At 46.8% G+C, this 11,791-nt stretch overlaps 1 protein-coding gene across 1 annotated transcript in view; it reads left to right on the forward strand.

Annotated features, from left to right (window-relative positions):
* MYLIP (myosin regulatory light chain interacting protein) overlaps positions 1-3,348 on the forward strand; it is a 20,634-nt gene extending 17,286 nt beyond the window's left edge. The window contains exon 7 of the mRNA XM_077769984.1: positions 1,834-3,348. Coding sequence (XP_077626110.1) covers positions 1,834-1,923 — 90 coding nt within the window. The 3' untranslated portion in view covers positions 1,924-3,348. The remainder of the gene's footprint in view (positions 1-1,833) is intronic.
* The last annotated feature ends 8,443 nt before the right edge of the window (positions 3,349-11,791 follow it).

Genomic DNA, 11,791 nt, shown 5'->3' on the forward strand with positions numbered 1-11,791 from the left:
GACCCGTGCCTGAGCCTGCCATGGGGGGGGCCCCGCCCCGGGACCCGTGCCTGAGCGCCGGCCGTGGGGGGGCCCCGCGGAGTCCCCGCGTTTGGGGACCTCAGAGGTGCTGCCCTGAGGGGACATTTTGGATCGGCCCGGCATTGGCCGCAGTGTAATTGCTGTAAGCCGTAGACTTCTTCCAGGTTCTGGAAAAGAGGCTCAGATTCCCAGGGTAACGCGATGAGTCGGGGGCTCGAACCCGGGCCTCCGGAGCGCTGCTGGTTCTGGACTTCCGTCTTCTACTTCACGTCGCTTCCCACCACTTAGGAGGATGGTTTGGGGTTTTGTTTTTTAAGTTTACTTACTTATTCATATTTTTTTTAATTTTTAAAAAGGTTTTTACATTTATTTATTTATTTTGAGAGAGAGGGAGAGTTAGGGAGGGGTAGAGAGAGAGGGTGAGAGAAGCCCAAGTAGGCTCTGTTCTGTCAATATGGAGCCCCACGCTCCATCTCACAAACAGAGAGATAGTGACCTGCACTGAAATCCAGAGTTAGAAGCTTAACCGACTGGGCCACCCAGGTGCCTCAGGAAGATGGCCTTTATTATTTCCTTAAAATACTTGAAAAAGCATACTCAGAGGTGTTAGCTATAGCTGCCTTTCAGTTATCCATGGGGGGAGTGTTTGTGATCATTTGATCATTTGTGATTAATTTTCTTAGATGGCTCCATAGCCCTCTAGGGGGGCATCTTGGATTGGCTTTTAGGGAGTCAAACTAATTTTAATATCGGCACAAAAAGATAAAAGCAAGTCATGTATGTTTTCCTTTCTTGTACCTTACTCTTAACAATAATTTTTTCCGTTCATTTTCATTTCTGAGAACAGTCTGCTTAATGTCAATGTAGCTTTATTTAAAAGAAGACCTAAGTACATTAAAATTAAAAAAAAAAAGATGGGGGAATGCCTGGGTGGTCTGTCAGCTCAGGTCATGATTTTGCAATTTGTGGGTTCAAGCCCTGCGTCAGGCTCTGCGCTAACAGCTCAAAGCCTGGAGCCTACCTTGGATTCTGTGTCTCCCTCTCTCTCTGGCATCTCACCCACTCATGCTCTGTCTCTCTCAAAAATAAGTAAAATATTAAAATTTTTTTTAAAAAGCCCTAAATAATATCCAGCTTCAAAAGCTGTAATTTCGGAACTATTTTTAGGGTCTGCCCTTGTCCTTCCCAAGAGTAGGTAATTCTGCTACAAGGAGTTGTTTCTCCAGGAGCGGTCATGGATTTGTGTGTTTTTCCACCCACGTGGTCTGATCCCGTGCCTGAGGCTTCCCTGTGGGCTGGAGGGAGGGGCTGGGTGTGGCGGGGACAGTGCTTGCTGAGAAGCTAGCCGGGATATGGCGCTGTGACCTGTGACTTGGAGCAGAGCCACGTTTGCTGGCCACATGGCATTAACCCAGTGACGCTGGGCTGAGTCAGCCAGCCTCCCAGACTCCGGAAGGGTCTCGGGTTTCCTGCCTCGCTGCCAGAAGGGTTACAATCTGCCCACGGAGGGACCGCAGCCTCCTTGTCCAGCAAGAATTTTCCAACAGCCACTGGTGGTGCCCGGTTTAGCGGGGGACTGCAAACCTAACCAGTTGCCTGCAGCTGATACTTTTCCATACTGTTTTGAGTTCCTTGTAAGGTCTAGACTTTCGAGCCCATTAGAAAGCAAAGACCTCTGCCAGTTGAGAGCTAGAAATAATTGTGACCACAGCTTAGTTACTAGTGAACAGAATAGAGAAGGCGCCGCATGTCAGTGCCGAGGACACATCCTTGAAGGGTCCCTAACAGATGCTGTTGGCTTCTCTTTTCCAGTCGTGTCCAGTCTGCAGGTCGCGGGTGGAACACGTGCAACATGTCTACCTGCCGACCCACACCAGCCTCCTCAACCTGACCGTGATCTGACGTGCTGTGCAGTTAACTGGACAGGCCACGTTTCTGTGAACTGCACTATCACACAACTAGAAAGCGACCGTGGAGAAAATAAGTACTCCGACACCCATCCGCCATGCAACGTTTAAAAAAAAAAAAAAAAAGGAAGACTTCAAAGCAAATATTCTTCACCACCAACACATACCACGCGTAGAATCCGCACCTGCCGTGGTGGGGGCCGGGAAGGGCTCTGGGACACAGACACGGTCCGTGGGCTCAGTCTTCATATGATCAAGTAAAGAATAAGTCAAATCTTTGAGGTCGGTTAAGTGGCAGCCCAGCCAAAATGTTCGGTACCTTCTAGGAGAGGATATTGCTAAGTCTCCTTAATGTGTCCCAAGGTAAGTCTCCTACTTGCAGCAAATTTTGTAAGAATTCGTTTTAAGAATTTACTTGGTTCTTTTTGTATGGTCATGGAGCTCTGAACATTTTAATAGGGAATTCTTCATAAGGAAACCGTCATTTTAATGTCGTTTTTGTTTTTATAACTTGGCCAAGAATGACTGGAAGGCAAACAGATGTAAAGATCAATTCTGGGACTTGCAAAAGGTTGACAAGTAGAAAACCGGTAACTCGGTGTGCATGGCTTCTCTTCCCTCCTCGTCTCCTCACCCCCACGTCGTTCGATTTATAAAATGTTACCGGTCTGGTAATAAGACTTCTGTGGAGTAGTCCACACTCCTGGGGCTCTTGAGTTGGTGGAATAGTTTATTTAAGTCGAAGAGGGAACGCGCGTTCCTCGGAAGGCAGAGCGTTGCTCGCGGAGATAAAGCTTCATGGAGTACAAACTGGGGGGTGGGGTGGGGTTCTCCCCTTCTCCCCAAAGCTCCAGCTTTGTCCAGTGGGGTCGCTTTTGCTTGAGCCATCAAGCCTTTACAGCCTTATCATAGGTATCTTAGAGATTGTACGCTTTTGGGTTTTTTTGTAAATGCTTAAGTATTAACGTCTAGTTGGCCCCTCCCTACGTCTTCGAGGGGTTTGGAGCTTCTTTGTTTCTATATTCTTACTCAAGTTTTCCACTCCCACTTGGGCATTTTGGACGCTGGTCAGCTTGTGGGTTTTCTAGGACGTCGGGACACCTAGATGACCTTATTGGGTGCAATACTAGCTACGTTAAAGCTAGAAACCTACACTGTCACTTTACTGAGATTTCCAAGTATACTTTTCATATTGCCTTAATGTAGCAGTAATGTGTTTATGCATTTGTTTCTTTGCACAGACATTTTGTCAGATATTAAAACTCTACTTTTTTATGGCACATATTAGTATATAAGCCTTTATTCCGAGAGGTATTTATTTTTTCACTTGTAAAAAAAAATGTTTCCACATAAAGAACTCTGCTATATCCTCAAGGACTTCTGTCTTTTGTATTCAGGATAATAAAGACTTTAAAGCAAACGTGGCTGTTGGCGTCATCACAGTTTTTGTCGTTGAGACCAGTTTTGTTCACTAAAAACAAGAAGTACCAATAACATCACCCTTAGTACCTACAGCGGTCCTATATGGAAAACTTGAAAATGTTGAGGGCATTGGCTCTGATCGAGAACATCATTTATTTACTCCTCTGCTTTCTGGTCTAGGATTGAAATGTAGGTGAAAACGGAGTAATCTGTATAAACAGATGAAAAGTGAAAACTGGGGACGGGACTAGAAGGTGTTGAAGAAGGAGAGGAATGGCAGAAGGGGAAGGTAACAATTAAAAAACATTTTTAGTGTTTATTTTTAAGAGAGAGAAAGAGAGTGGGGGAGGGGTAGAGAGAGAGGGAGACACAGCATCCGAAGCAGGCTCCAGGCTCTGAGCTGTCAGCACAGAGCCCGACGTGGGGCTGAAACCCACAAACTGCAAGAGTTTGACCTGAGCCGAAGTTGGATGCTTAACCGACTGAGCCACGCTGGTGCCCCTTGAAGGTAACAATTTAAATCCAGATGCTGCTGCTAGTTAGTAGCCAGGAGAGGTGAGTGCCTGTCTCGGTCTGAGCAGTAATGGTCTCATGCGACAGACTCGAGGAATACACTTTGTGGGCCGCCTAGCTGCCCTAGGATCTGCTATAAGCATGTCTGAGTGTGCTCATTTGTGCTGCTGGGCGTTGTCTAGAACACTGCACATTGTATATGTAACTGACAATTATCTGTAGCAGTTGAAGGATGCAATTTCAACTGCTGTAGAAATTCAGTCCAGCACAAGTACGCCAGACAAGTACACGCTTGTTTCCGGAAGATAATCTTTTAAAAATGGAGAAATGGGCATTTGTGTCCTACGATTCCTGTACCTAATTCAATCTTCCTTCCATTTCTAGCAATCTTTTGTTCGCTCAATACATTGAGCACCTGAGTTATTCCTGCATGCTGGAAGTTTCACAAGGAGCAAGACATGGATGACCTGTTTCTGCATCACATAGAGCAGTTAAATAATACTCAACACCATAGAATAGGAGCAAGAGCTGCTGCAGGGTCGAGGAGTTGGAGTAACCAGAAGGGGGCGTCAGACGTGGTGGTAAATAGGAAGTCCGGGGCTCTGGGAAAGAGGGGTGTATTTTGAGAAGTGAGGGGTTGCTATAAGTTTCCAGACTGTAGTGAGCTGTGGATACATATGAGACCAGACTGTGGATGTGATAAATGGAGGCCAGTGCACATCGGGTAGTGTGTGAAGTAACAGGATGCTGCCGTAGGAAGCGGCAGAGTCGGAGAAGCATTGTGGCTTTGTATTTTCAGTGGGAAGGCCTGGGCAGGCAGAGATGAGCCAGCCAAGGAGAGGGGGAATTAAAAGACGCAGCCAAAGGGTCCCTCTGTGGCTCAGTTGGTTGAGCGCCTAACTCTTGAATTTGGCTCAGGTCATGATCTCACGGTCATGGGATCGAGTCCTACGTCGGGCTCTTCACTGAACGTGGAGCCTGCTTACGATTCTCTTTCACTCCCCCCATCCCTCTCCCCTATTCTCCCTCCCTCTCTCTCTCTCTCCCTCTCTCTCAAATGACACAGCAGAGAAGAATAAATGGAGACTGAAGCCTCAAAAGGCTGTTCTGTCAGAAAATACAAGTTATAAGGGTTACAAAGATTAGTGAAGCTAGAAATATTTCCCCCCACCCTACCCCATTCCAGTTTGTCTCTATTGACCCCATCACAGATGGGGACTCACGCGGTGCTCATAGCATCTGGGGTTGTCTCCTTAACTCTGCCGTTGAACACAGGTTCAGAAGACCCATGGGCAACTACTTGGGTAAAGCATGTCCTCTTCCAAGAAAAACGTGAGAAAGTGATGCCCTGTGGGACAAAAGTTGGAGCAAATTTCCAAACACAGGGGAAAAGTGTATGGACCAATCACGGCAAGTATGTCTGAAGGAGGAAGAGTATGAGGGATGCCTGGGTGTTGAGAGAGCTCAGAGTAACCAGGAAGGCCAAAGCTTTTTTTTTTTTTCCCCAAGTTTGTTTATTTATGGTGAGAGAAAGGAAGAGGAAGGGAATCCCAAGTCCACTCTGTGCTGTCAGCGAGGAGTCCAAGGCACAAATCACGAGATCATGACCTGAGCTGAAACCAAGAGTCCGTCACTTATTCCACTGAGCCACCCAGGCACCTCAGGCCAAAGCTTTTAATACAGTCCCCCCAAGCAATGGAAAAAAGCTTACATGGAGTTTGAGCGCAATCACAATCTAAGACCAAAGGCAGCCATTTTTGGCTTTCTCATTGCTTAACACAAGAGTGTTCTTCTCACAGAACTCCTAAAACATCCTTTCTTCATGTTTGGACAACCTCCTTGAAATGGGTTTCTTTAAAAACTGCACGATATTAAAGAGTTACTCCTATGCCTTTTAAAAACAAAACTGCATTAGGAGCACACAAATGACACACGTTCAACACACCTGCTCATTTCTTCAAGAAAAAATTCATTCCAAGTGAATGCTAAACATCCATTGTTCATAAAGCTTGTGCTAACGCTAAGGAGAAGAAAACCCTTAAAGGCCTGAGTAAGCTCTCTATCAAGGAGCGATTCTTCTAGTGGAGAAGAAAGTTCCTACACATGTTTATGAAACAAAAAGATGAATAGGTCTAAGACCAAAATTAATAGATACATAGGTATTTGTGTGTATAGACATCTATTACGTGTTCCATATTTATGTATTCTTATCATTTTTCCTCACCGGTCCTGTTTCTAAATATTTAGATCATTGTAGGCTGGGTGAATTGGGGAAGGCTTTTTGAAATAGGTAAGTTGTTCTTTGTGTTGAAGAAAGTACAGAATTTAGGTTGGTGGAAAGGAAAATAAAGCTTGAGAATGGGGAAGAGCCCACGGGTGAGAAGCAAAGGGTACAAGGAACAGAGGAAGAAGTGTAGCCAGTTCATGAAGAGCCTTGACTTGGTGGAATAAAGGTTTTTAAGTTTGATTTGGTACATGTGTAAAAGCAGTAGTAAGGTCTTTTTTTCATCTGTTGATTCACCCAGCTTTTTATTCATTAACTTGGACATTGATTTATCAACTCGACAAATATTTATTAAGCACCTACTATAGATCCAGTTCTCTCTTAGAGGCTTGGAGCAGTGGTTCTCAACCAGGGGCCCCTTTTCTCCCCCAGGAGGCAACAGTCAATGTCTGGAAGTGGTTTTAAATGTCACACTGGGGATGGGGTGCTCCTGGCATTCAGTGAGTGGGGAGCCAGGGATGAGTCCCACAACCAGGCATTTTCTGGCCCCGAATGTCAATATTGCTGCTGTTGAGAAATGCTGGGCTAAAAGGTACAAATATCTGAGATAAAGTCCTTGCCCTCTAGGGTTACCAGGGGGAGGGGACACCTTAAACTAATAATCCCAGTGCACTAAGGTCCATAGTGAAAAGGGTACGGAGTTATTTTGGAAGAGCAGAAAAAGATGCCATTTATTCTCTTTGGGGTTGGAAAGATTTCCGGAAGAAAGTCACACTGGAGATGCACCTTCAAAGATGAGTAGAAGGTTGGTTTCCCCCATGGGAAAGGTGAGTGCGAGGAGGTTGTTCAAAAAGGTGGCCTGTTTGGGTCCCAGTGGGCAGTTTGGCATAAGTGGAGTTCAGGGTCTGCGGTGGGATGGATTAAGGCCAAATGGTGAGAGACGGCATTAGGCTGGGGCATACCGTACCTAGGAGGGTGCCGCGGCCCCACCCATGCCTACTTGATAAGAAGGTCAATGTCCACAAAGGTCACAAAAACGAATCCAGAAGTTCTGGGATTCTGTTCATACCACTCTCGTCTGTAGATTTTTTATTCCCGCATCTGGGCTCTGGTAAGTGTGCGTCCTCTGAGCTTTGAGTAAAGGTAATAGCAAAATAGAACTCGCGCTAATAATTTGCCCTAGAGGTGGAAGCTGTCAGATAATCATTGAGAATTTAAAACCTCATTTCAATATTCCTTCAGATGAAGAAAACGGTAAGATAAAAATATAGCAGGGCTTATTAGCAACGTCTTACCCATTTTCCCCCTAAATGGTTAGAACATGCTGCCTTTCCCTGCTCTTTACATCAGCGTTTCTGTTATTAAAGCTGTCTATTTCTCAGTTCTAAATCCTAGGAGGATTTTCCCCCATGAATTTAACATGACTGACAAAACCTGCTCCAGGGTAAAACTTTGCTGCAAATTATCTAACTGAGACGAGGCCTCGTAATAAAGAGACTAAAAAGGAATCACAGCCCTTTTGCGGCTTCAAATGTGGAGTTACTTCTCCTTCACCCCCAATTTCATGATGAGTCATAATGGAAGAAGGCTGGCTTTATAAAAAGATTACATGCAACAAATGTCCTTTGTATTCAAAACCAGGGCTCGGTTACATACGGCCAGGAGAGCGTGCAAGTGAGCGTTAGGGGGTACAGGAGAGCGACTAGGCTACCATTTTGTAAGCGTCTCCAAGGGCCATTCCTACACGTGTGAAACAGTGCTCACGGGTGCTGGGTGAGTAGGGCCCTTAGAGTCTGGCAGCAGCTTCTGGAATGGTGCACGGGTTATCTGTTCAAGCCCAGCTCCCTACAGGGTTCAACCATGGCTTTGAGGTATCCTATAAGCTCTACCAAAGCAAGCGTAATCTCCACAAACGAACCAGTTATGCTGGAAAAGGAAACTGGAAGCAGAATTCTAAATCTTTCTCAGTGCCTCCTCTTCTTTCTTTGTAGGAGAATGTGTAAGGTATACCTGTAGTGTCTAGTCTGGGGGGAGTCATGACCTCCCCTCACCCGGGTTTGGTTCCAGACCACAACACCATAAAGGGAATACCGCCGTCAAGTGAGTCAGATGAATGTTTTGGTTTCCCATATAAAAGTTATAGTGACACTCTATGGTGGTCTATTAAGTATACAATAGCACATGTCTTAAAAAAACAATGTACATACCTTCATTTTAAAATACCACTAGAGGCACCCAGGTGGCTCAGTCAGTTGAGGTTCCAACTCTTGATCTCATGGTTCATGAGTTCAAGCCCCACGTTGGGCAGCGCGGAGCCTGCTTGGAATTCTCCCTTTCCTTCTCTCTCTGCCCCTCCCCAACTTGCTCTCTCTCATGCTCTTTCTCACAGTAAATAAACATTAAAAAATAAACATTAAAATTTTAATAAAAATAAAAAATAATAATTTTCATAAAAAGTAAACATTAAAAATTCCTAACCATCATCTGAGTTGTTAGCAAGATGCGATCTTTTTGCTGGTGGCGGGTCTTGACTTTACATTGATGGCTGCTGACAGATGGGGTGACCGTGCCCATTTCTTAAAATAATACAGCCGTGAAGTTGGCCACATCAATTCTTTCTTTCACTAGTGATTTCTCTGTAGCATGCGATGCTGTTTGATAGCATTTGACCCACAGCAGAACTTCGTTCAGAATTGGACTCCATCCCTGCTTTCAAACCTGGCCGCCGCTTTCTCAACTACGTTTATATCATATTCTAAATCTTTTGTTGTCATTTCAACTGTCTTCACAACATTGTCACCAGGAGTAGGCTCCATCTCCAGAAGCCACTTTCTTTGCTTATCCCTAACACGCACTTCCTCATCTGTTCAAGTTTTTATTGTGAGATCACAGCCATTCAAATATGAGAATGATGAAAAGGTTGGAAATATCGTGAGACTTTCCAGAATGTGCTGGAGACACAAAGTGACCAAATGCTGTGGGCAAGTGATGCTGGTGGACTGGTTGCCACAAACATTCCATTTGTAAAAAAACGCAATACACGCGAAGCGCAATAAAGTAAAGCACCCAAAAAACGAGGCATGCCTGTGATTGATTCTAGGAAGCCTTTCCTCCCTCCCCGTATCACCCGGATGTTTGAAAGCTCTCTTTCCTTTGACGAGGAAGCCGTGCCTCCCCACTGCTTTCTAATATTTACAGACAGAATGCGAGAATCTTCGGTGGGGTCCTGCTCAGCACTCAAAACGCTGGGTGCTAGGCAGTTCTTACCCTTCAGGAATCGGCCCGTTTCATCCCCACCCCATGCCTGTGAAGCAGGTGCTCTTTGGGACCTTCTTTATAGACGAGGACCAGAAAGGTGAAGTGACTTCTCAAGGTCACAGGGCTAGGAAAAGGGAGCCTAATTGTGATGCTGTGATTTATCATAAGAAATACATATGTGGTCTTCCTGCTGTTCGGCCACAGGGCTCCTAAAAACTTTGGAATTTCCTAAGAGAGGAGACCGACCAAGGTGTCTCTTGTTATGTTAATGAGGTGGCTTTTGGAAAGCACCTAAGAGTGGGGGGCTGGTTGCCAGGTGACCCAAGGTTGTGATGTCCTACACTGTGAATTCCCCGGGGGAGGGGCGGAAAAAGAGAAGGATTGGAGGGTGACTCAGTCACCAATAGCCAATGGGTTAAACAATGATGCCTGTATAATGAAGTCTCCGTAGAATCCCAGAAGGACAGGGGTCACAGAGCTGCTGGGCTGGTGAATACGGGCAGATGTGGGGAGCCCTTGGAGGCTCCGCGCCCTTTCCCCACACCTTGCCCGAGGCGTCTGAGTTCTATCCTTTAATAACAAGCCACGAATCTATTAAGTAAAATGCTTCTCTGAGCTCTCTGAGCTGCTGTAACAAATTAATCAAACCTGCAGAGGGACTTACAGGAACCACTGGCTTGTAGCCAGCGAGCTAGAAGCACAGGTCACAACCTGGGCTTGCACTTGGCACCCCTAACTGGAGGGGGTCGTTGGGACCTCCAGTGTGTAGCTGGCCATCAGAAGCACAGGGAACAGCCTGGGCTCATGGCTGGCGTCTGAAGTGGGGGGTGGGTGACGGTAGTCTCATCGGATCGAACCCTCAACCTGTGGGGTCTGATGCTGTCCCCAGGTGGCTAAGTGTCAGAATGGACTTGAGTTCTTGGTGTTGTGTGGGAAGCACCCTCCCGCTCAACACCCACATTGGAATTGGTGCCAGAACGAGTTTACGAACGCAGCCCACTGGAGGGCTTAAGCCCCACCCGACGCTGTTTCAAAATGACAGATGGCCTCAGATGGTTTCACACGGAACATCTGAAGGCACGGAATGGCGGCACACTGTTTCGTTTGTTTTGGTTTGCTTTGTTGTTTTTTAAGGAGTGTCACTAACAGCCCCCATTTTCCCCACCCCCATGAGCTGGAGGGTCTAGCTGTTGGGTGCGACGTTCCTCATTTCTATGTGGTTCTTACACTTGCCCTTTGAAGCAGCCCCACTGCTGCCCCAGGAAGCAGTTTCGCAACAATATTTTTTGGTAACTCCCGTGTTTTTTTAGGGGGAAGAAAATTCTTCTTCAACAGTGAGAAGGCATCCAGGTAGAGCCAAAGGGGATTAGGATTCTGGGATTTCCCACCGTATGTTTCTGAAAGGATCGTCCAAACAACTGAAGGATTTAAGCCCTGGCAAGCCTTTGTGCTTTCAAAGTATCAGTGCTAATACCCATGTCCTGGCCAGCCCTCCTCGACTGGCTTCACATTTCCACCACTAATCCCTGGCGGGGAGAACCGGAGTGTGGGCTGGTAAGGACTTCAAGTGGGAGGGGAGACTCCATGCACCATCACCTCTTCCTGTATCCAGAATGGTGAACCACCCCCCACAAGGGCACCCCCTGTTCCATGCCCACACCCACCGGGGAAAAAGGCCAAAATACTAGAGCCAAATCCATAACACATTCCTGAGAAATGGATGCTTCACTCAAGACTTCAAGGAAATGTGGGGAAAGAGTCACGTCATACTAACCGTGGCTAAAATCGCCCATGGAGCCATCTCTGTTCTTTCTTTCCGGTGTTATAAACACCAACACAGAGAGGAGAAAAGACAATGAGCCTAAATAAATACAGGGATGGAAAGGGACACCCGGGTGGCTCAGTCGGTGACGTGTCCGACTCTTGGTTTCGGCTCAGGTCATGATCTCAGGGTTTGTGAGTTCAAGTCCTACATGGGGACAGTGTGGAGCCTACTTGGAATTCTCTCTCTCCCTCTCTCTCTTTCTCTCTGCCCCTCCTCTGCTGGTTCTCTCTCCCAAAAGAAATAAGTAAACAATATTTTCATTCCTCGTTCATGTCAATCAGCTTCCCCAGAGACAGGGGTAAGGGGGCCAGACATAGCAGCCGAGCGCTGTCGGGCCAGGGGGCTGTGCTCCCGCGTCTACCGAAACCAGAACGAAAGAGAAACCTGGTCTCCGGCCACGAGGCTCCTCGCTGGCACGTGCGTGGGAGGCAGCCGCCGTGTCATCTCTCCGGAGATCTTTAGGACGATCGCCTGGACTGCCCAGCATCTCAGGCATGACTCCGTGCCAGCCCGCTCCCCATCTGGAAGGCTAATCCTCCTAATGGAGCAAAAGTATAGCCACCCCCGCTGGAGTAAGTGCCACGAAGGGCCACGCAATTCCCTTCGACGGCTGCCTGGCTG

Source organism: Crocuta crocuta, unplaced genomic scaffold (genome assembly GCF_008692635.1).
Source record: "Crocuta crocuta isolate KB4526 unplaced genomic scaffold, BGI_CrCroc_1.0 scaffold24, whole genome shotgun sequence".
Lineage (NCBI taxonomy): Eukaryota > Metazoa > Chordata > Mammalia > Carnivora > Hyaenidae > Crocuta > Crocuta crocuta.